General features: G+C 39.9%; 1 protein-coding gene across 1 annotated transcript in view; it reads left to right on the top strand.

Moving 5' to 3' along the window:
- Positions 1–22,284: 22,284 nt before the first annotated feature.
- Positions 22,285–26,336, top strand: part of cachd1.L (cache domain containing 1 L homeolog) — a 94,343-nt gene continuing 90,291 nt past the window's right edge. Inside the window, exon 1 of the mRNA XM_018258236.2 lies at positions 22,285–22,789. Within this exon, the coding sequence (XP_018113725.1) occupies positions 22,589–22,789 (201 nt within the window). The 5' untranslated portion in view covers positions 22,285–22,588. The remainder of the gene's footprint in view (positions 22,790–26,336) is intronic.

Raw genomic sequence — 26,336 nt, 5'->3', positions numbered from 1 at the left:
GATGTACAGACCATGCCTGTCAGTCAGTGCAGATGCATTCTAGAGCAGAGGGGAGCAGCATTGGCTTCTCTCTGCCTGCTAAGGCTGCACCTTGTCTGACATTAGCCTTAAAGTCTGTGAATTAGCAGGGGAAAGGTTAATGAATGCCAAATATATAAGTTGCAAAATTTGATTTTACAACAATTGTGAACAAAGTAGTAGAGGAAACAACGCCACAAGCTGCATACAATTAAATAGTTCTACACATGATTTGGGGCCTAAAAGGGATTCTGTCATGATTTTTATGATATCGTTTTTATTACTAAATTATACTGTGTACATTGAACGTGAATTCGTTCTACCATTTAAAATTGTATTCTTCAACAAATAAATGTATTTGTTTTGGTTACATTTGTGTGTATGCAGCTATCTCAGATCATGTTGCCTGATTAAGTGCTTTCAGACAGAACTGGTTTAAGACAGTTTATTCTACTCAATGTAACTGGAGGAATCTCAACTTGGGTTAGCCAGACTTGGATTTTTACTATTGAGTGCTGTTCTCATATCTACCACTTAGTAGATGGGAGCATTTTTAGCAATGCAGGTGTCAGGGAGCTGTATCTGGTTACCTTCCCATTATTCTGTTGATAGGCTGCAGGGGTGGAAAGGGAGGAGGGTGATATCAACTTGCAGTGCAGCACTTAAGAGTGACTGAAGTTTATCAGAGCACAAGTCACATGACTCTGGGCACCTGAGAAACTGATAAAATATCTAGCCCCATATCAGATTTCAAAATTAAATATAAAAAAAAAACTGTTTGCTCTTTTGAAATACAGATTTCACAGCAGGATTCTGTAAAAGAACATGCTTTCTCATTACAGAATCCCTTTAAAGGGTTTACTTTTCTCAGTTCAGATGGTTTCAGATAGTTCACCAGAAATAAAGACTTTTTCCAATTACTTTCCATTATCTATGTGTAACCGTTTTTCAAATATTGAAGTGTAAGTCAACTTTTTACCTTTCTATAGCTACTCTGGGAGGGGGGTCACTGACGCTCTAACTGTTCTAAATTGATACATTTAGTTGATACATTTCTTATCTTTGCCCCTGTTGAGCAGCATCCCTGAGCTTCGTTAAGGGTAGGGACACACTGGGCGATTTGGGGAGATTTAGTCGCCTGGCGACTAATCGCCGCGACTTTCCACGACCAATCTTCCCCGAATGCCTCCCCTCGCTCTGCGCCTGGCTAAAATGAAAAATCGCCTGCGCTAATCACACGCGGCGATTCGTTTTCCGAAGTCGCCCGAAGTTTCCTCGTGAGGCAACTTCGGGCGATTTTCAGAAAACGAATCGCCGTGTGTGATTAGCGCCGGCGACTTTTCATTTTATCCAGGCGCAGAGTGAGGGGAGGCATTCGGGGAGAAAAGTCGCTGCGATTAGTCGCCAGGCGACTAAATCTCCCCAAATCGCCCAGTGTGTCCCTACCCTAAAGGGCTTGTTAACTTTTAGTATGATGTAAAGAGTGATATACTTAAATAATTTACTATTGGTTTTCATTTGTTATTATTTGTGGTTTTTGAGTTATTTGGCTTTTTATTCAGCAGCTCTCCAGTTTGCAGTTTCAGCAATCAGATGCAAGGGTCCAAATTACCCTAGCAACCATGCATTCATTTGCATAAGAGACTGGATTATGAATAGAAAGATGAGCAATAAATGAAATAATAACAAAACATTTGTAGCCTTACAAAGCATTTATTTTTTAGAAGGTTTCAGTGACCCCCATTTGAAAGCTGGAAAGAATCAGAAGAAAAAGGAAATAATTAAAAAACTATAAAAAAAATAAAATAATGAAGACCAATTATAAAGTTGCTTAGAATCGACCATTCTATAACATACTAAAAGTTAACTCAAAGGCGAACCACCCCTTTAAAGGGCTCTTACTCACAAGCGGTTATAGCTGCGCTCCCCTGCGTTCCATTTTTCTGCGTTCAGCCGCAGGGGAGCGCAGGAATAGACGCATTACATTTTTTCCAATGGGGCTGTACGTGTAGGCGCCAAACGCAGGTTGAGATGCAACATGCTGCATTTTTCCTGCTTTTGGCGCCTACATGCGTCTGTGTGAGTACAGCCCCATTGGAAAAAATGTAATGCGTCCCTTAAGGTAGCTGTTAGAATTGATATAATAGTTGCTAATACTCCAGAGATACTGCTGAGAAATAGTGATGGGCGAATTTGCGTCGTTTCGCCAAAAAAATTATAACAGCGCAGAATATGCACCTGAATAACTGAGCTAAAGAAATGTAATGTTCAACATAACCAGTGTTGTGTGCAATATATCAAAAAATGCAAATTTAAGCAAAGCCTCTGGACATTTTCATTACTGTTTTTATTATAAGGTGTATTGCCACAGTGCTTTTGCATTTTTCAGTTTTGTAACAGAAAACTATTGAATGCGAAATGGCATCTCATAGCCATTTACTTTTGAGCTAGCTAAGGACAGGACATTTAATAACTTTCAATAACAACATAAGTTACCCTAAAGGCAAACTACCCCTTTTAACTGTAGTTTCAGATGTGCTTTTTCTACCTATTGTTTTGGGTTGTTTCTTTCTGTGAGGGATGTTTTTTTTTTTTCTTAATTGCCATATGTTTCTGTTTTAAAGCGTAATCTTATTTCTTAGACTATAAGAACACACAAGGATTTAATTTGCAAAAAAATCAACTTAAATTCAGTTGCATTGCACTTTGAAACATCTGCAATTGATTCAGGATTATTATTTTTTTTTCTAAAGTTGAGGGAAGTATGTATGAAGAGTCCATGTCTGAGCTGTTTAACCAAGACTTTTGAATGTAGAAATCTGTCTAATTCATATTAACTGGGGTGGCATTTTTTAATAGCTATTTGCCTATCCAGCTGCTCAAATTGGTTCTGTAAGCCCCCTATTTATTCTGTCATGTTTGAACCTTGGCGCCCAGTATATCTTGCTCAGTAACTATACAATAAAATAAAAACACTAGCATAACTATAGAGATAGTAGATCCCCACCATCATGTGTGGGGGGGGGGGACAAGGGAGCTGTATAAAAATCCCCCCAGCTGCTCTCCTACCTGAAAATGTGTGGTGCACACAAGTGGGTGGGGCAGGGAGGGGACTGTGTAGGGGTTACTCTGCTCTCTGAAGTTTTTTTTTTGCGGGGTGGCCCAACGCCATGTAGTTTTGCCACAGCATAAAATTATGTCTAGCCTAGATATTGGCTTCCACAATGCAGCAAGTAAATCTGAATTTAGTGTCCCTTTAAGCATTTCACGTCCTTGAGAAAGAATACTTTTCCAGCATAAAAGTAAATTTCTATATAGACTTTGGAGTTGATTAATCAAATATCATATTATATACTACAGAATTATATTCGAAGCCCACAGATCGGAACCAATTACTGCATTACACCAGTTATCATCCAGTGCATACTAGGGACTCTATCCCCATTAGTCAGTTTACTAGGGTTGAGAGGCTCGTTAGCCAGCCAGAGAGACGTGATCAGCAGTCAAAGGACATGTATAATAAGTTCCTTGTACGTGGGTATCCGAAATATGTTCTAGATAGAGCCCAAACCAGGGCAAGGAAAGCTAAGGTTCATCGTAAAGATAAAGAACAGTCTATACCTTTTGTCACTCATTACAATGATCGTAGCAATATGGTGGCTAACATTCTCCGTAAACATTGGGGGATTCTTCAATCCTCATATCCTGAAGTTCAAGAGTTTGGTCGACCCCCATTAGTGTCATATAGAAGGGGGAGAACGTTGGGTAGTCAGTTGGTTCACTCTGACACGAAGGAAAAACAAGTCTCGACACAATCATACATGGGTACAAAATCGCGGGGGATGTTCCCCTGTCTCACATGTTCACAATGCTGTTGTGTGCACAAGGGTACAACATTTGAGCATCCGACCACCGGTCGTAAATATACTCTGAGGGGGTACTATACGTGTTTGACTAAATTTGCTGTTTATGTGTTAATTTGTCCTTGTGGTCTCCTCTATGTAGGGGAGACCACATTGCAAATAAAAACACGCATATCCCAACATAGATCTACAATTAGGAAGGGCAATGTGATGTTGCCAGTCTCTAAGCATTATGTGGAGAAAGGACACAAGGATACAGATTTGAGATATATGGTTCTGGAATGTGTACCCTCCCCTAAATGGGGGGGGTGATAGAGAACTATTCTTGAGGAAAAGAGAGGTATGGTGGATACACCAACTAAACACGTTGGCCCCAAATGGGCTTAATAGAGACTATGACCTATATGTATTTCTATGACGGGATAAGCATTGGTCTCATTTCTGTTTTTTATTCTTTGTTTTGTTTCTTTTTAGCTGGATTTGGATATGCAGTGGACTAACGCTGAGTTGTTGTATACCTGCATGGATAACATTAAGCAATTAAGGGGTTAATGTGTGAGGATCATCAATGATGTCATTTGCTATATGTAACTTCCTGTGTTACCTTGTATAAATAGGTGTAAACTAATGCTTGTTAATTGAATGATGCCCTTGGCTTGAGAAAGGGGTTTGTATACCCCGAAACGTCGCCCTTTGGGCTTTGGTATGTTTTTCTACAATATATATCTTTCTTTGCACACAAAATTTGGAGTGCTGTGTCAGTTTTTATTTTTTCTATGATATTGGCTGCCTTTTTGACTACTTGCACCCAGAAACCAAGAGGGTTGTGCGGCAATATCTTCCTTTCTACAATTGATATCATATATGCATATATACATATATATATATAGAGTTTTGAGTACTGGCACTCACAGGATTTGCACAAAAAGAGAGAAAGATTGTTATCTGATGAATTAAGATGAAGGTTTATTATGCAGACGTTTCGGTTCCACACAGGAACCTTTCTCAAGGACAAACAGTGTGTGAAAGGAAAGAGACAGTTTAAATTAAAAAAAAAAAAGCGCAAAATTGTTGCTTGGCGACCACTAGTACCACCCCCACTCGAGGCTGTCAGACATTCTCTGTGTATGACAGCAATATACACCAAACAAATGTGAATAAAACATAGAAGCCATACATATTGGACCTGCATAGATAGAATGGAAATGATTACGTGTAATGGTCGTTACACCGGGTATCCTGATTAGAGGTAAATATATTAGACTCACTCAAGCATATTACGTGCAACAAACGGCCAACCTAAATGTGGGCTTTAGGAATAAGGGGGTATATGTGCCAGTCGTCCTGAGCTTGTGTTATTATTGTACGGTAGAGGTGGACTGGCTATTACAAGAATTAGCCCCGGGTATCGGCAACACGACTGTATACAGGTCCATTCACATCATAAACCAGGTGTTAATAATTAAGCCCGCTTACCACTATACAGAATTGAGTCAAGCCTCACCCTCCCTATTTGTGGGATAGGGTGCGTTGTGACAATGATGCAGTTAAGGCTCTTACTTGCTTTGGTGGTACATTGCGGGATGTCCGAACACAGACTGGGTGTATTTTGCCATTTACCACTGTCCACATAGCAGTACAGCACCTTGCTATTGACTTACCCCTTCCACGAAAGGCCACACACTTCTCTCAAATGCATTGAGCGCCTAGTCCTTTGGTGCATATCAGGAACCACTTACGTGTGTCCATGACCAAATGGATGGCATGGGCCCAGTGAGGTGTCTGAGAACATGAAGAATAGGATAAAAACAAAATACAGCCATGGTAGGAATCAGGAAATCAACACAATAACGGTGTAAAGTATAGTCCATAGTCCAACAGCTTATATGAAGCATCCTAGAGGCAAGGATTCATTAAGGCCCTTGGGTGCTAAAGTGTTCAATTTATAAATCCAACGGTATTCCTTCCTTAGTAGTGCACCGTCTCTGTCACCCCCCTGGCCAGGGGCGGCTGGTGGTCAATGGGCATGCATTTCAAGGTAGGCAGCCCATGTCCTTTATTGCAAAAAATTGCAATACCTTGATCAAATGTGGAGTGTTCCCAAATTTATTGTGCTCCAGACACGTGAGTCATGTTCAGACGTTTTGGGACAAACAACTGCCCTTCCTCAAGTGACTTGAGGAATAATTATAATTTATAACTTTTACTTGAGCACCCAGGTCACACAATAACATATAGCACAAATTGGGACAAACAGGTGTGATATCCTCTAATCTGCACAATTTCTCCTGTGCTCGGATGTACAAAAGTTTTTCCCTTTATCACGTTTACATTGTGTACAATTTAAACATTGGTACATACCCGTATTTCTGATACCTAAAAATGTGTTACTTTGTGTATCTCCTTTTTGTACTAGGGATCTAGATACTTTTGATCCAATAGTTGTGCCTTTTTTATAAAAAAAAAAAAGGTACAACTATTGGATCAAAAGTATCTATGTTATTGTGTGCCCCCTATTGTGGTAAGATATATGTTGGTGAAACTGTCCAGAAAGTGAAGTCACGGATTTCACAACATAAATCTACCATTAAATCTGGCAATTTGGCATTGCCACTCTCTAGGCATTTTAAGGAACAGGGCCACACGGTTGACCAGTTATGATTCATGGTCCTGGAAACAATACCTCCACCAAAGAGAGGAGGGGATCGGGAACTGAGATTAAAACAAAGGGAGGTGTGGTGGATTAATAAACTAAATTCATTCCACCCACATGGTCTTAATAAAGACTATGATCTATATCTGTTCCTTTGATATTTACAGGATAAAAAATGTGCTAAGTAATTTTCTATGTATATGTATCTCTAAAGTTATTTGTATTTTATTTTATTCAGAGTACAGGGTGGAATCCCTGCATAGAGTATGAACAAGAATATACTATGAAACTTCTCTTGCTGCACTATAAAAACTTCATGGACTCTGTATGTACTTTTACACCATTGTTTCACATGGCTTGAGAAAGAGCCTTTTTTGGCTTGAAACGTCGCTGTTACATATGTGCACATTTATGGTGATGTAACTGTTTTACTATTTAATACAAACTTTTGAGCATTATTGGCGAGTGCTGTTCATTATTTGAATCCCATACATTATGGAGGACTGACCGGAGACCTCAAGGGACGTGCACCGCAGTGTCACTACATAAGCGTGCTCTTACTAGTGTCTATAATTTGTTTATATATATATATATATATATATATATATATATATATATATATATATATATATATATATATATATATATATATATATATATATATAAAATGAGCATGGATTAGTTGGGGGGGACAATGTTTTCACTAACATTTGTTCTAACCCTGAGGCTTATCTGAAGAATATTTCGTACGCTACACCTCGGTTTGGACCAATTTGCACCTTCCCTGTATATTTTTATGTTGTGCATATTTTGCACTGGGTTGTGTTTTCTTTCTCTCTGTGTATATACATTTTGATAGACCTTCAGTTTGCTTCATGAAACTGTCAGATAAAACTGACAATTGAAATACTTGGTACATTTCAGCAGTGATGAAAGTTCCATCATTGAAACAAGCATCCATTCCCCACTGAATATGAAGTCTCATAAGACGAGGAAATGTAAATGTGTTTTCTGGGATGCATTCATTAATTATTTCTGTCTTTTGAACAAATCATTAGAGTTGTCATGTTGGTCTGTCATCCGAAATAAAATGTCCCCTGCTTCATGTCTGCTATCACTCTCTTTCTGTGTTTTCTGTCTATAACAACCCTATAACAACCCGCCTCTAACCAAAAATAAAAAGTATTTTGGTTGCCATAGCAATCAGCAAATTTACAATGCCTCTTACGATACTGGCCTCTTGGGTGTGTGGTTATTGTACAAAGATTCTTCCTTATACTGAGGTTTTATCAAATTCATCCTTCCACATTAGTGTGAGGTTTGGCATTGGCAGTTCTTAGGTCTAAACTCTGTTTTAGAAAATAATATTGAAAATTTCTGTTGTTGTTGTGCTCAGATAAAAATGGATTTGATTGTGACTCAGAAGAATGTGGTTATACTTCAAATACAGCTTTGTTTACAAAATGCCAGCTGTCATTGACGGTTAATTTTTTAAACGCAATTAAACTTTTTTGATGATTATACTAAACAATCATGTAGGCCACATGCATGTTTGAAATAAACTTTGCAGGTTTCTTTGTCTGATTACAGAGCACAGGGTTTTTCAATGCTTTTGGCATGGAATAAAAAATTCTGTTCTAAGAATCTGGGGTAAACAAAGATACGGTACAGGTATGGGACCTGTTATGCAGAATGCTCGGGACCTGGGGTCTTCTGGATAAAGGGCACTATCCCTCCAAATAGGGTATCAGGTTAAGACCCAAGACCAAAGCCAATGACAAAGAACAGCAGAGCTAGACTCCACAAACAACATGCTACTTGTGCTGGCAACTGTTGCTGGGAAGTTACAGTGAGCTAAATTCATAAACAATAGCCTTATGCTTGCTGGGAACTTTGTTACATCTGTAGTTATATCCTAATGATTTTAACCCTGCCCTTAACCTTTCCGCAATCCCATAACCAACTTTGTATCTGTGGTTTTAAGATGGCCAAAGATGTTGACGATCCGATCGTCATCACGAGACCACGATTATCTCGGAATGGTCGTATGATCGTACGAATTGTCCATCAACTAAAAAGACCAATTTGCCAGGAAAACAAAGGGTAGCTGCCTGCTTGGCCCTGCAAACATACATAGATTGCACTGGGACCGACAAAGATTTTTAATCGTAAGATGTTCGATCGTTTGAATCCCACTAACTGCACGATAATTTCAAAGGATTGGTCGGACTTCGCTAAAATCGGTTGTTCGTCAATCAAAATCTTTGCGTCTATGGGGACCTTTAGAATGTGTGGATGTGTGGTTTTCCCTAATCTAGTTGTGCTTAACATCAAATGAAAGTGGTAGTACACAAACAAAAGAAATGTTTCACAAGTCAGCATTGCACTACCAACTTTAAAATTCAGGTAAGAAATATAAAAAACTGCAACTACAACTATGAATGTATAAACAGAACATGATGTAGTGATAGGCGAATCTGACCCATTTCGCCGGAAATTTGCGAAATGGCAAAAATTCACCGAAATGCATTAAAGTCTATGGGAGAGAATTGCGCAACAAATTTTTTACGTGCAACTAATTTTTTTCACCCATTAGAGTGTATGGGCGTCATTTTCACTGTGAAGCTTGGAGAAAAATGTATTCCATAATGCTGTCATTTTTGGCATTAAAATCAACTCTCTCAAGCAAAAGCTTCTAGGTGCAGTGCCCCTACATTTAACAAAAGTCTTAAGGGGGGCATTCATTCACTAGTGAGACTGTAGATGCGCTCAACTATTGTTGCAGCCTTTGTGTGAATCTGCCCTATGCATTAAAGGTGCTTCTGTCACTTCTTGCAGTTCCATATAGTAGTGCTCACTGCTTTGCACCGTAGCGACTATATGAAGTGTATTTACAGTTTTTGCCGCAGTAAATTGGCCCACAAATTGGGTGTGCGTCTGTGATTGTTCTGCTGGCAGCTATGGCTGTACAATGCCACACTTTGCAGAGAATTGGCAGAGATCCTTCTGTAAATTTACAGCAGAGTACATAGTGCTGTTGTTAATCTGCTGGATGATGTCACTTCTGGTGCACAGAGATCCATACACAGAGAGCTGTGGAGTGAGACAAATGCTGCTGAGCCCCATAGAGAACAGTAGTATGAAATACTATTTATAGTAGTATAAAAGGAAGTGTGCAAATATCTATTGTGTGAAGACGGAGCATAATAAGGCTCCAAAAACAATCATATATATATAAAAATCAATTAACCACATTTGCAACTGTGCCCTACCCTGCCCAGTTCTGTGTTATACCCATTTGTGCTCTATAATTTAAACTACTTTAGGGGGCACATTTACTAAGGGTCGAATATCGAGGGTTAATAAACCCTCGAATTCGACCCTAGAAGTAAAATGCTACGAATTCAAATATCGAATTTGAAGGATTTACCGCAAATCCTACGATCGAACGAAAAATAGTTTGAAGGATTTTCCTTCGATCAAAAAAACCTTAGAAAAGTGATGGGGAAGGTCCCCATAGGCTAACATTGTACCTCGGTAGGTTTAAACTGCCGAAGTATGTAGTCAAAGTTTTTTTTACAGAGACAGTACTTCGACTATCGAATGGTCGACTAGTCGACCGATTTTTGGTTCAAATCATTCGAGTCGAAGTCGTAGTCGAAAGTCGTAGTAGGCTATTCGATGGTCGAAGTACCCAGAAAAATACTTCGAAATTCAAAGTTTTTTTACTTCGAATCCTTCACTCGAGCTTAGTAAATGTGCCCCAAAGTGTTCTGGCTAGGCCAGTCATACACTCATGATCTCATATCCCCCATGTTAAAGAGGAACAGGAAAGAATTGCCCTCTCCTCCTATATAAATTAAAATGGAAGGTTGAGTTCACCACTAACATCTTTTTAAATATTAAAAGAGAGTGCAGTGATGGCATGGCTACATATTAGAAACAACTAACCCTCTTCTGTTCTTACCAATATATTGAAGGACGTGAAGAAATATTGAGCTACAGTACATGCTATTAGCTATTGAATTACCTCAAGATTGACAAAGACTGCATAATGGCTACGCCAGTCTATTGAATATATGTATTTTATCTACAATAGAAGTGCAGTCCAATCTTCTGATTTCTGAATATTTTGACATTTGGAAAGCTAGTAGCTTGCTTATGCAATGGCTGAAAAATGCGGAGGATGACTTAAGAACCATGGGAGTATGTAAATGTTGGCAGTGTGCTTTGGATCAGGAAGGGTGGAGAGGTATTCTGGAGGAGGCCAGTTCTCTACAAGCACAGTAGAGCCATGGGAAAAGGTAAGTAGTTTGACACACATCATATTTACAGGGCACGCTATGACATTCTGTGTTCTGAATGCAGGTTACAAATATGTGCCAGGTGACAAGAATAAGCATTTCTTATGCAAGCTGTTAGTTATGAAGCATCAGCCCATCTAGTTACCCTACTCCTAATTTACACTTTAGAGTGAGCTATTAAATAACGTAGCAAAACCTAAGGCTATCTAACCCTTAATTTCCGGGGCCATTCTGCTCAGCTAACTTTTAGGTAATATTCTATTTCCATTGCTTTGAGGTGACAGGACCAAACATAATTTATACAAGATTTTTGTGCTGAGCAGAAGCTCAGCTTGCTAGCCTGCTCCTAGACTCGTACTACTAGATTTCTCATTTGCATGGACCTTCTGCCCAACCAACACTGAAGCAATGTTCCACAGTCAGCAAAATCCTCTAGGTAGCAGGGTTGAGTGTCATCTATAAAAGTAATTTGCGCTGTAACATCTGCCTGTAGAATTCTGAGAGTCTATAGATAGCTACTCATTGGGTAACTTTCAGGTAGATTTTAAACCTTGGCATTATTATATTAGACTCACTGGTAAAAATTATGCTCTACTATTAGGAAAGAAAATATAACAGATATAGAAAAGGCTAGCATTTTGCCAAAAACATGGCAGCTATAATTCTACTACCGTATATACTCGAGTATAAGCCGTCCCGAGTATAAGCCGAGGTACCTAATTTTACCTCCAAAAACTGGGAAAGCTTATTGACTCGAGTATAAACCAGGTATAAGCATAGGGTGAGAAATGCAGCAGCTTCTGGGAAGTTTCAATCAAAAAATTGAGGGTTTCTGCTCCCATTGGAGGTGCCCGCATCTCGTTTTTGGACGCCGGGGACCATTCTTGTATGCCGGCGACTATTCTTGGATGCCAGCGACTATTCTTGGAGACTATTCTTGGATGCCAGCGACTATTCTTGGAGACTATTCTTGGACGCCAGCGACTATTTTTGGACGCCGGCGACTATTCTTGGACGCCGGCGACCGTTTTTGCGCTTGACCCGAGTATAAGCCGAGGTAGAGTTTTTCAGCATATTTTGGGGGCTGCAAAACTCGGCTTATACTCGAGTATATACGGTATATGTAGCTGGTTAGCCTAATAAAATAATAATAATATTCCAAACAAGGTGAAATGCTGTACAACTTAATGGGGTACTATAAATGCTGCTTTAACATGACCTACTAATCTACTAATGAAAAGGGCTAGTGCTCAATATACTTTTTTTACCAATTTTTTTTATATTTTTTGAGCTAAACAGAGCATACAGTGAAACTGAAGCTATTCTACGTTTATTGCCAGCTCAACTTTTCTAAGACTGGTTTATCATGGCTGACTATCTCTCACCGTTCCTATGACAAAGCTCTTTCACAGCACAGTTGTTTACAGGATCCTCCAGTGAAACAAAATTCCATTTCTTGCCACTACTGACCCACCAGTACCCCACCATTACCAGACAGTTCCTTTCCTGATACTCACCTACCTTGGCAAGTCACTACTCTGCTTGGGACCGAACAGGATACTGACCTTACTACTCTTTTATTGAAACCCAGATCTGCTTACTTATCTACCCCAGCATCTCTTGCATCTATAGTGAGCAATTAATTACAGGACTAGGCCTAAGGCCAATTAACCCTCATTCACAGGGCCCAGAGAAGGGTATTTCTCATGGAGTGCATTAGATGTGCATAGGGAGCAGGATTGCTACCTTTTCCCCAACCTTCTTATATTTTTAACCTCCTTCCCTATTAATAACATCAACATCAAGTATCATTTTTACCGGCTAGGTGGCAACCCTAATTGGAACAGGGAAGGAAGCCCTTTGGGGGCCTTTTTATTATTATTTATTTATTTTTCTAGAAATAGTATTGTGCATCATCTTTGTCAGCTATTAGTCTCCAATTATAGGGAAAACTGTGCCAAAAATGACTGAGATTACTTGTCCACGGAAGGCAGGATTTGCTTAGCAACAATATTTAACAGCATAAGTATTGCCTTGCACAGGTATACTGTGTGTGTGTGTGTGTGTGTGTGTGTGTGTGTGTGTGTGTGTGTGTGTGTGTGTGTGTGTGTGTGTGTATATATATATAGATATATAGATATATAGATATATCTATATATCTATATATCTATAGATATATATATATATATATATATATATATTATTTTCATGCTATTGCTTTCTATCCTGCTTCCTAGTACTGCCAGTGAGAGAGCTGTGAATTTTACTGCTTTTGATGTTGAGAAGATAAGGATAAAATGTGATCTCACTACAAATTTTCAACAAGAAAGAAATATGATTTAAAAATATATGAGCTAAGAAATAATTTAACAGGATTTGCATATCATGTGTCTATTTCTGCCGGAAGAAAGACTGAAATGCTGCATCAGTGCATTCTCTGCAGAAATATCTTACCTTTGAAGAGTATAATCTAAATGTGTTGCCAAGAAAAACAACCTTTAAAGGCAATATATAGCTAAATTAATATTAAAATAAAGAAAAAATAGTTAAAGGGGATACATAATACCACTATATCAAAGGAGAAATTCACCTTCTAATAAAGGTTTTTTAAGCCCAGTCTAAGTAAGTTGTACATTAATGTTCATTTTTTTTTTAGATTTAGATTTTTTAAATTGTCTTCCTTCTCTAATGTTTCCAGCTTCTGGTTGTAAATTCCATCACAAACCCAAGCTGCCAATAAACTCATATACTGCAAGGCTACATTTTTATTGCTGTAACCTTTTATTGCTTAGCTTTCTATAGAGGTGCTCTCATAATTATCTTTCATACTGATTCATTCCAATGTTACTTTTCTGTGCTATGTTGACGCTATATAAATGTAGGATCCAATGAGGAGGAAAGGATCTGAAGCATTTAACGATTGACTCTTTTACATCTGATTCAACAGCAACCAAAGAGAATTTGTGTAATATCCATCACTAAAGATTTTTATCTGTATCATGGGTACCCAAGTTTATTTGACGATTCTAGTAATTGGTGTAGATACAGTCAGGTCTGGACTTGGACTGAAAATAGGCCCTGGCATTTCAAGTACACAGAGGCCCAACCAGTCACCCACCAGCCCATTTAATAGTAACTGTTTATGGCATTTTACAGCAGCCCCTCTGGCATTTGCCCGAACTCACAGATTGCCAGTCCAGGCCAGGATACAGTGTAATTAAGCTTGCAGCTAAGTGAGGAGGGCCTCTGAGAGAGAAGAGTGTCATGTACACTCAACCAGGAGTTGTACCACATCTAATAGCAAGTAATGCAATAGGGGGGGAAGTGAGTTTAGGCTACCTTGTCCCATTTACCTATTTCATAAAGAAAGAATAATAAAGCATATTGTTTGCAACATGCTCTTATAAGTTATTTGGCAGGCTTTGAGGCCATGGGTACACATGCTGTTGTTAGTGGCTGTGTATTTCTGCAGGCTGAGAGATGCAGATCTGTTCAGTGCTCCTGCTCCATTGATTTGAATTCAGTTGCCTGTGGAGCTAAAGCTGAGGTCAGTATTTGGGTTGACCTCAGCCTGTGTGCTCACACACAGGCTGAGGTCAACACAAATACTGACCTCAGATTCAGCTCCACAGGTGGACTGAATTCAAATTAATGGAGCAGGATCACTGAGAGATAGCTTTATTGTTGCAGACAGGAACTGCACTTGAGCACAAGCTTAAAGGGGACCCGTCGCCCAAAAAAATTATTCAAAATCCTATTTTATCACATCAGTCAAGCAAAATGAACTTTAATTACACAATATAAATTATTTGAATCTTGTTTCCTTTAGTCTGGGAATTCAATATGATAGCATGCAGGCAGTAGCCATTTTGTGGACACTGTTATTAAGGCAAGTCTTGTATCATCTCAGAATCTTGTTTGTGCACCAGAATGGGGGACCTGATGTCCATCCCCATGCCCTGGCTACACAATTAAACGTTGAAGAGAACGAGGGAATGTGGGGAGAGCAGTGACATCTAGGAAGTGCTGAATGGAAAGTGAAAGCAATTGTCTGCTTAAGGCATAGGGGAGGGGCAGAGAATGTTTGACAGCGGACATTTTTAAATGAGCTTACAACAGCTATGAATGCTTTAATACAAAATAGAAATTGGAGTTCATGTTTCATTCGAAAAGGAATTTTATTATACAGTTGTTTGTGTTTGGGTGACAGGTCCACTTTAACCCTTTAACCGCCAAGCACGTACGGCGTACGTGCTGGCGGTTCAGGGCTCAGGCTGCCAAGAACGTACCTCGTACGTTCTTTTGCAGCTGAGCCCTTCTCTCTGCATCGGCGGCTTTTGCCGCCTCTGCAGAGAGTCAGGAGGGTAGACAGCCCCCTGGGCAACGTGGCTGGGGGGCTGTCAAGTCGGATCTGCGACGCGATTGTCGCAGATCCGACTTCAAAGTAGCAGAAGCGCAATGTAAGCGCTGCTGCTGCTGGCTTACCTCCTCCTCGTCGCACCACGCGCCCAGTCACTTCCTGCTGCGCAGTAACTCTGCAGACACGCTGCCAGGAGTCGTCCTTCGGTTCCAGCGATCCTCCTGCTACAAAAACGGTAAGTGCACTTTTTTTTACACACTTACCTGCACTTACACATACCTACAGTACATTTATACACTTACATGAACATTTTAGTAAAAATTTGTGTTTTTTTATTTTTTATTTTTTATTTTAGCACACTTAGTCGATTTTGTACACTTATTTACACTTAATTACATGTATTTGCACACTCAGACAACTTTTATTAGTGCACAAATATGTATACACAAAAACTCACAAACAGGGTTTTTTTTTTTTTTTTACTTATTCATTGTACTGTTTGTTTTGCCTAAAAGCATGTTATTTTGACAGCGTGACTATTGGATAATCGATTTCGGCCACTAATTACGCTGCCGGATCAATTATTTTGTTATTTCATTGATTTACGCTATTTTTGTGGTTTTATTGCAATTTTATCCATGCATTATTGTTCCTTATGTATCTTTAGTATAGTTTTGCTGTTTGGTGCTTTGGTATAGAAAGATTTATTTTACTTAGTTTGATTCGCCAGAATATATGCTTTCCAAAAATATATGGGTTTCTGGGGGTCTTTTTACAGTTTTGGGGTCTTATGGCACATAACGCACAGTTGGGGCTCTCTTTTCTGCAGCTTAGTTGGCTAGCGTGAAAATTCATAGGCATGTTTTTCATTTGGGGTCTGTACACGCCACATACTTTGGTAAATCTATGCATATTGGGCATCAAACTATTTAGTAGACTCTGACGTCCATATTTAGGGTGATTTTTCTTTATACGTAAAACAGTGTGTGTGATAAATGCGGCAAACTGCAACAATTTTAGGCGATTTTCAGAAATGTAAAAACCTCTGCGTTTAGAAAAGCTTTGCAGTTTGGTGTAGAAAGACGTCTTTATCTTTTTTGGATTCGTCAGAATGTGTACTTTCCAAAAATATATGGTTTTGGGGGGGTCTTTGCTGTTAGGAGGGTCTTGAGGCATATAATATGAAGTCAAGGGTCTATGTTCACAGAAGGCGAATCGGCAGCAGAGAAAAATCATATGCACTATTTTCATTTTGGGTCCGCACATGCCAGCTGCCTTGGTATATCAATGCATATTGGGCATCAAACGGTTCAATTGACCCTTGGCATCAGTATTTATGGTGTTTTAGAATTGTATGTAAGAAATTGGGTGAGATAAATGCGGCCAATTGCAATATTTTTAGGCAATTTTCAAAAATGTAAAAACTGTTGCTTTTATCGCCAAATTTAGGAAAGGCTTGCGGCTTGGTACTTTGGAGTACAAGGACATGCATACCCAATTTGGATTCGTGGGAATGTGTACTTTCCGAAAATATATGGTTTTCTGGGGTGAATGCACTTTTTTTTACCTTTGCTCCCCCCAAAACTATGTATATGTGTTGATTTTGCAGTACCTGAAATGACAGACCATATGGGGGTCTTCCTTTTGGGGCCCCTATATGCCACGTGCTTGGGTACATCTATACATATTGGGCATCAAACTGTTCAGAGGACCCTAGGCTTTCATATTTGGGGTGATTTGTCTTGATACCTAAAAGTATGTGGGTAATACGATGCTGCAGGGTAGATATTTTGAGGTGATTTTTGGAAATGTCACCTAAATCACCAAATTTAGGAATGATTTGTGGCTTGGTACTTTGGCGTAGAAAGACATGCATACCCAATTTGGATTCGTTGGAATGTGTACTTTCCGAAAATATATGGTTTTCTGGGGTGAACTTACTGTTTTCTACTTTTGCCCCCCCCAAAACGATGTAAATGTGTTGATTTTGCAGTACCTGAAATGACAACTATATGGGGGTCTTCCTTTTGGGGCCCCTGTATGCCACGTGCTTGGGTACACCTATACATATCGGGCATCAAACTGTTCAGAGCACCCTAGGCTTTCATATTTGGGGTGATTTCTCTTGATACCTAAAAGTATGTGGGTAATACGATGCTTCAGGGTAGATATTTTGAGGTGATTTTTGGAAATGTCACCTAAATCACCAAATTTAGGAATGATTTGCGGCTTGGTACTTTGGCGTAGAAAGACATGCATACCCAATTTGAATTCGTGGGAATGTGTACTTTCCAAAAATATATGGTTTTCTGGGGTGAACTTACTTTTTTCTACATTTGCCCCCCTCAAAACAATGTAAATGTGTTGATTTTGCAGTACCTGAAATGACAGACCATATGGGGGTCTTCGTTTTGCGGCCCCTATACGCCACGTGCTTGGGTACACCTATACATATTGGGCATCAAACTGTTCAGAGGACCCCAGGCTTTCATATTTGGGGTGATTTGTCTTGATACCTAAAAGTATGTGGGTAATACGATGCTGCAGGGTCGAAATTTTGAAGTCATTTTTGGAAATGTCCCCAAAATCACCAAATTTAGGAATGGTTTGCGGCTTGGTACTTTGTAGTAGAAAGACATGCATACCCAATTTAGATTCGTGGGAATGTGTACTTTCCGAAAATATATGGTTTTCTGGGGTGAACTTACTTTTTTCTACCTTTGCCCCCCCCAAAACGATGTAAATGTGTTGATTTTGCAGTACCTGAAATGACAGAACATACAAGGAGGGGTCTTCATTTTAGGGCCCCTATATGCCACGTGCTTGGGTACACCTATACATATCGGGCATCAAACTGTTCAGAGGACCCTAGGCTTTCATATTTGGGGTGATTTCTCTTGATACCTAAAAGTATGTGGGTAATACGATGCTGCAGAGTAGATATTTTGAGGTCATTTTTGGAAATGTCACCAAAATCTCCAGATTTAGGAATGATTTGCGGCTTGGTACTTTGGCGTAGAAAGACATGCATACCCAATTTGGATTCGTTGGAATGTGTACTTTCCGAAAATATATGGTTTCTGGGGTGAACTTACTGTTTTCTACTTTTGCCCCCCCCCCCAAAACGATGTAAATGTGTTGATTTTGCAGTACCTGAAATGACAGACTATATGGGGGTCTTCCTTTTGGGGCCCCTGTATGCCACGTGCTGGGGTACACCTATACATATCGGGCATCAAACTGTTCAGAGGACCCTAGGCTTTCATATTTGGGGTGATTTCTCTTGATACCTAAAAGTATGTGGGTAATACGATGCTGCAGGGTAGATATTTTGAGGTGATTTTTGGAAATGTCACCTAAATCACCAAATTTAGGAATGATTTGCGGCTTGGTACTTTGGTGTAGAAAGACATGCATACCCAATTTGGATTCGTTGGAATGTGTACTTTCCGAAAATATATGGTTTTCTGGGGTGAACTTACTGTTTTCTACTTTTGCCCCCCCCAAAACGATGTAAATGTGTTGATTTTGCAGTACCTGAAATGACAGACTATATGGGGTCTTCCTTTTGGGGCCCCTGTATGCCACGTGCTTGGGTACAACTATACATATCGGGCATCAAACTGTTCAGAGGACCCTAGGCTTTCATATTTGGGGTGATTTCTCTTGATACCTAAAAGTATGTGGGTAATACGATCCTGCAGGGTAGATATTTTGAGGTGATTTTTGGAAATGTCACCTAAATCACCAAATTTAGGAATGATTTGCGGCTTGGTACTTTGGCGTAGAAAGACATGCATACCCAATTTGGATTCGTTGGAATGTGTACTTTCCGAAAATATATGGTTTTCTGGGGTGAACTTACTGTTTTCTACTTTTGCCCCCCCCCCAAAACGATGTAAATGTGTTGATTTTGCAGTACCTGAAATGACAGACTATATGGGGTCTTCCTTTTGGGGCCCCTGTATGCCACGTGCTTGGGTACACCTATACATATCGGGCATCAAACTGTTCAGAGGACCCTAGGCTTTCATATTTGGGGTGATTTGTCTTGATACCTAAAAGTATGTGGGTAATACGATGCTGCAGGGTAGATATTTTGAGGTGATTTTTGGAAATGTCACCTAAATCACCAAATTTAGGAATGATTTGCGGCTTGGTACTTTGGCGTAGAAAGACATGCATACCCAATTTGGATTCGTTGGAATGTGTACTTTCCGAAAATATATGGTTTTCTGGGGTGAACTTACTGTTTTCTACTTTTGCCCCCCCCAAAACGATGTAAATGTGTTGATTTTGCAGTACCTGAAATGACAGACTATATGGGGTCTTCCTTTTGGGGCCCCTGTATGCCACGTGCTTGGGTACACCTATACATATCGGGCATCAAACTGTTCAGAGGACCCTAGGCTTTCATATTTGGGGTGATTTGTCTTGATACCTAAAAGTATGTGGGTAATACGATGCTGCAGGGTAGATATTTTGAGGTGATTTTTGGAAATGTCACCTAAATCACCAAATTTAGGAATGATTTGCGGCTTGGTACTTTGGCGTAGAAAGACATGCATACCCAATTTGGATTCGTTGGAATGTGTACTTTCCGAAAATATATGGTTTTCTGGGGTGAACTTACTGTTTTCTACTTTTGCCCCCCCCAAAACGATGTAAATGTGTTGATTTTGCAGTATCTGAAATGACAGACTATATGGGGGTCTTCCTTTTGGGGCCCCTGTATGCCACGTGCTTGGGTACACCTATACATATCGGGCATCAAACTGTTCAGAGGACCCTAGGCTTTCATATTTGGGGTGATTTGTCTTGATACCTAAAAGTATGTGGGTAATACGATGCTGCAGGGTAGATATTTTGAGGTGATTTTTGGAAATGTCACCTAAATCACCAAATTTAGGAATGATTTGCGGCTTGGTACTTTGGCGTAGAAAGACATGCATACCCAATTTGAATTCGTGGGAATGTGTACTTTCCGAAAATATATGGTTTTCTGGGGTGAACTTACTGTTTTCTACTTTTGCCCCCCCAAAACAATGTAAATGTGTTGATTTTGCAGTACCTGAAATGTCAGACTATATGGGGGTCTTCCTTTTAGGGCCCCTATATGCCACATGCTTCGGTACACCTATACATATTGGGCATCAAACTGTTCAGAGGACCCTAGGCTTTCATATTTGGGGTGATTTGTCTGATACCTAAAAGTATGTGGGTAATACGATGCTGCAGGGTAGATATTTTGAGGTGATTTTTGGAAATGTCACCTAAATCACCAAATTTAGGAATGATTTGCGGCTTGGTACTTTGGCGTAGAAAGACATGCATACCCAATTTGGATTCGTTGGAATGTGTACTTTCCGAAAATATATGGTTTTCTGGGGTGAACTTACTGTTTTCTACTTTTGCCCCCCCCCCAAAACGATGTAAATGTGTTGATTTTGCAGTACCTCAAATGACAGACCATATGGGAGTCTTCCTTTTGGGGCCCTATATGCCACGTGCTTGGGTACACCTATATATATTGGGCATCAAACTGTTCAGAGGACCCTAGGCTTTCATATTTGGGGTGATTTCTCTTGATACCTAAAAGTATGTGGGAAATACGATGCTGCAGGGTAGACATTTTTAAGTGATTTTTGGAAATGTCACCAAAATCACCAAATTTAGGAATGATTTGCGGCTTGGTACTTTGTAGTACAAAGACATGCATACCCAATTTAGATTCGTGGCAATGTGTACTTTCCGAAAATATATTGTTTTCTGGGGTGAACTTACTTTTTTCTACCTTTGCCGCCCCCCAAAACGATGTAAATGTGTTGATTTTGCAGTATCTGAAATGACAGACCATATGGGGGTCTTCCTTTTCAGGCCTCTATATGCCACTTGCTTGGGTACACCTATACATATTGGGCATCAAACTGTTCAGAGGACCCTAGGCTTTCATATTTGGGGTGATTTGTCTTGATACCTAAAAGTATGTGGGTAATACGATGCTGCAGGGTAGAAATTTTTAAGTGATTTTTGGAAATGTCGCCAAAATCACCAACTTTAGTAATGGTTTGCCGCTTGGTACTTTGGTGTAGAAAGACATGCATACCCAATTTGGATTCAGGGGAATGTGTACTTTCCGAAAATATATGGTTTTCTGGGTTGAACATACTTTTTTCTACCTTTGCCGCCCCCCAAAACGATGTAAATGTGTTGATTTTGCAGTATCTGAAATGACAGAACAAATGGGGGGTCTTCCTTTTGGGGCCTCCTATGCCACGTGCTTGGGTACATCTATTCATATTGGGCATCAAACTGTTCAGTGGACCCAGGATTTTATATTTGGGGTGTTTTACATTGATACCTAATGATGTGTGGGAGATATGTTGCTGTAGAGTGGAAGCTTTGAGGTCATTTTTCAAAAAATTCACCAATTTCTATAAAACATTATAACTTTAGGAAACAATTGCAACTTGGTGGTTTGGAGTACAAAGATATTTCTACCCATTTTTGATTCACCAGAATCTGTTCTTTCTAGTAATGGGTAGTTTTCTAGGGTAAACCTACTGTTAGCGGAATGTTTGGCCTTGAAATCAAAAGTATGCCGTTTGGGAAGTGTTGCTTTGGAAATTTGGTTGTGTACTGCTTGTAGATTTTGAGCTATACAAGTGAGAAATCTCCATAAAACTATATATATTTGGTATTGTCGCGTTCAGGAGACATAGACCTTTCTAAATCGGCTGTGTTCTCGTACATAAAATGAATGATGTTTCTGATATATGTGATTGTTCTTCGTGCAACATGATTTTTTTCATTTTATTTGACACTTAGAATCCAATATTTTATTAGAGAAGTAGAATTACACCAAAATTCTTGCATATTGTGAAAGTTCAGGTTGTCCTGAAAAAAACAATACATTGTTTTCCTGGGTTAACTAAAAGACCACCCCAGGAAAGGCCCTTAAAGTGAAAGAGTGCAAAATATCTAAAAACTGCTTGGCAGTAGATGTTCGCATCTAGGACAAAACGGCTGGCAGGGAAAGGGTTAAGAGCCCAGAGTGCTGCAGCCTGTGTGAGGTTGTTGTATCGCAGGGGGGCAGCACTTGCCTCTCTCTCGCCCTCACCTTGTGCACTGCCTGCATGAGATTTCCCCGCCCCCTCCAGCAGCAGCAGCAATCCGAGTTCGCACTCTCGCCGGGACTCCTGCAGGGAATGAGTGAGCTGCCTGGGCGCTGTATTGTGCTACACGATTAGCCTCCAGCTCCTGGGAACGTGTGGAACTAATGTTGGAACAAGGAGCCTGCCCGGAGATGGCCGACCGCCGGCACTGAACGACAACTTTGGAGTTGGAAGGGGAGCGCTAGAAGTTTCCCAGGGAAGCAGCAGCCGGGGCAATGGCTATGGGGCTAGGAGAGAGGCTGCGTGCGGCTCCCGGATCCACACTCTTTTGGCTTCCTCTTCTCCTTTCCTCCGCGGTTACCGTGTGGGGAAGTGTCCGGGCGGACTCGGACTTTAACATCCTGGAGGAGGCTGAGCTGGTGGCGGCACACATGAGGAAACTGGCGGCGGAGGAGCTGGGAGTATTCAGCATGCAGGTAGGTGCAGCCCCGGCTCTGCCAGCATTGTCTCACACGAGGGGGAAGGCTTATCCTTGTGTTTTGCTTCATGTTTGGGAAGCTACAACTTCTCATAGGCTACGAGTGTAATGTTACACATAGCACCTCTCTCTCTTCCCACTAGTGCAAAGAGAAGCCTTTGATGGTCGCTATTAAGCGGCGCTCTCTCTTGCACTTTCTTCCTGTTTAGACGTCCCAGGGCCAGACCTGCTGGGATTTAAGTGCCCCGTGGGATGATGGGAGCAGTGACCTGGCCGCAAGGATGGGAAACAAAAACAAAATGTGCCCCCAGCTGGCTGACTCTCACGTGCCTGTGGGACTGAGCCCTGAATGGCCAAGCTGGAGCCTCACAGCTGTGTGTGTGTGTGTGTGTGTGTGTGTGTGTGTGTGTGGTGCAGGGGCTCTTTAACTACAACAGCAGGAGGGCCACACATTAATCTCCCAGTCTGACCGGACACACACCACCTTCTTGCACCAAAATTGTGTCTCATATAATTGCCCCAAAGTTTTGGTTTTACTTTTCAGTCATGTGAATTTTGGCTGTGTTTGCAGAAAACAAATGTCATATTTTAAACCTGTGGTTGCCGTGCAACTGCATACACATTTATGGCAATTGGATTGCCAGTCCATCTATTTGTCATGCAAGAAATTAGGAATGTGCCGCAGTGCTGTTTATTAGCCACATTGCCTTTTATCAACAGATCTGTGCCACATCTCTGGCAATCTTGATCTCAGGAGCTGGGGTGTCTGGTGCCACTAAATTGGATTGCATTCTGGAGTATGGAAGCGGCTAATGCTCTCTAGGGCGGCCACTGTTTGATCTCCCTTGGCTGATTAAATAAAACCTACAGCTGCTGCATGATCTCTTTTTGAAGGTGTATTTATTTTTATAAAGGCACATCTGGCCGTGACTCTTGTCTCCTGTGTCACCTGTTAAAGGAAACTATTGTGTTTGTATACAGGCCATGCATTCATGGTTTTTTCTTCTTCTTTTTTATTTTTTTTATTTTTTTTTCAAAGTTCATTTCATACTGGGGTCTCATTTAACACACACACGCACACACGATTCATAAGATGAGTTAAACCTCATACAAAAGCTCTAATGAATCACTTTCCCCCAGATTTGTATGCAAAATGGTGGTGATCTCTTAGACATGAGCATACTATTTTTTGCTCGGCAAGAATAAATTCAAAATGTCCTTAATGGTCAGTAAAATATCACTTGAAGCAAAGACCTTCTTATATTTGGAATTTTACCTTGCAGCACCATCTTGGAGCCTTAGATGTTAAATTCTTTTTATATTACTGTCATTTTTTACAGTCTTTTTAATGAAAGATAATTCTATGTAAGAAAGCACTTTGATTTTTTTCCCCCAGCTTCATGTGTGTCTACTTCCCCCACCAGTGCAGCAGGGCTTAAAAGCTATGCATTGTGTACATTAGATTGTAAGCTCCAGTGGGACTGGGACTAATGTGAATGATGTGTAATATTTTGCAGCACTTTGCAGATATACTAGTTTTAATAAAGGGGAAATGTGTTCTCTGCTGGATGTGTAAGGTTCCATTTACAGTCATAATTCTGCTTTCTAACCGCCATCACTTGCAGTGTATATTCAAAGACTCTTCATATAGGCTTTTCTCAGAATTCATGTTTATCAGTTATGATTTGAGTGCTTGTGTTTATCATATCCGCTAAAGATTTATATATGAAGAATGTTTTGTGTATATTTTGTAGTCATCCTAAATAACCTGTGAGAAGCACTTATGGAACTAACCACACAATGCTGGACCCCTACATTGTCTTTAGGCATATTGTTTATATAGAAAACCATGGTATTTGTAGGCTACCTGGCAAATCTTTGCTGTTCATCTGGTTTATTCTGTGTATCGCCCCATGTCTGACCGGAGCATTAAAAATGTTGGTGTGGCTTGTTTTCAGTTCCTCTGATTGTTTGTTTAATTCCTATATTTCCACTCTTCTCGAACCTTGGAGTATTATCTCTTGTTGGTATGACCCCCTATCATTGTGAATTCTAAGTTACACAGCAAGTGTTCACATGGAGGGAATAAATGAAACCAGTGGAAAATATGGAGAGTTATAATGTATTAACACCAGTGAGCCTTGTAACATTTTTATTTTAAAAAGCTTCTATTCATAAAGGCTATTGCTGTTCTTCACAATATAGCTCACTGATATGTAGCAGTTTTATCAGAACTACTGTTCTCAGCAGAATTCTGCTTTTGATGGGATGCTGGTAATTGTTGTTTTAAAAAACATCTGGAGGGCTGCAGGTTGCCCATGACACACATCTCATACCAGGCTAGTTGATATTTTCTTGTGGGAAGGAAAATATTCTGTTCTTTCTCTGTCTTGGCTTATACTACTGCATTATACAATATTTCCCCTCCTTCCAGGGCACATCAATAAAAGCATGTGGCGCTCATAGTTCAATGCTAAAGGCAGACTTGTGGATTGTTTATTGTTTGTGTGTTCCAATGTACTTTTACATGGTTGCCGTTTTGAGAGGTTGATAGATTGTATAGGGATAAGAGAAATGCCCAGTCTTCAGTAGTGATCCACATCCTCATTCACAGAGTATTGTAATAAAGAAATGTTTGTCTGCTGGCATTCTGAGTCAACTATTCCTACCACTGCATATTAATAAATGTCTCTTCCCTCTCTCTTTATTTTTGCTTTTATATAGCTGATGTTGTTTTTTTGCAAAGGCAAAGCTTTCCCTTTATTTGCTTGCACACCCAAGCATAGTGAATTGCATGTTTTTCTGGTAATCTATTCAATGCACATCTATTCTTTTTTTTTTCTCCTCTAAAATTTGTTGAATTGAAATTAATTTGCTGAGGGAGACAAATAGCAGAATTCAATAAAACTGAGAGTTGTTGATTAACATGAGGGCTTTATTATATGCAGTCCATCGGGGGTGGGTTCCAGATGGCTTTTTATCTTTAAAAGGGGCTTGTTTTGCTGTCTTTAGAACCCCATTGAGCCAAGTGACTTCCTACAGTTTGTTTTATTGTCTTGCAAACGACATATTCCTTTGACTTCTTATTCACTTGCATGAACTCAGTAGTAAAAATGTACAAATCGTGTTCTAGACCAGCAGCCTGAGATCTGAATGCCTGTGTGCATATACACACTAATATAATTATGCCCAGTTTTTGACCAGTTTATCTTGCATTTTACTACATTAACATGAACAATTATACTTTGACATGTTCCAGACACCCAACAGCTTTGCAGCACAATCTCTTTGGGACTGTGTCTGTTCCACAGACTTGGCAATAAAAACACAGTTTGCTGTTTTTGAGCTCACAGATGTGAAAAATCACTTTTTTTTTCCAGACACATCCTAATACCAAAATGTTTGGGATTTTCTACCCTTGTTCTTCCATGGAAATCAGGAACACTCAACTTTGTACGATGGAGTTGTTAAACCCAGTTAGTTTTTCAATCTTACTTCTTCCCAAGTTTATCAGTTTCATTTATACTCTTGAGAAGTGTGTGTTG

The sequence above is a fragment of the Xenopus laevis genome, chromosome 4L, assembly GCF_017654675.1.
Source record: "Xenopus laevis strain J_2021 chromosome 4L, Xenopus_laevis_v10.1, whole genome shotgun sequence".
NCBI classification, from domain to species: Eukaryota; Metazoa; Chordata; class Amphibia; order Anura; family Pipidae; genus Xenopus; species Xenopus laevis.
The sequence above is the reverse complement of the archived record's forward strand: the minus strand, read 5'-3'. Positions and strand labels throughout refer to the sequence as shown.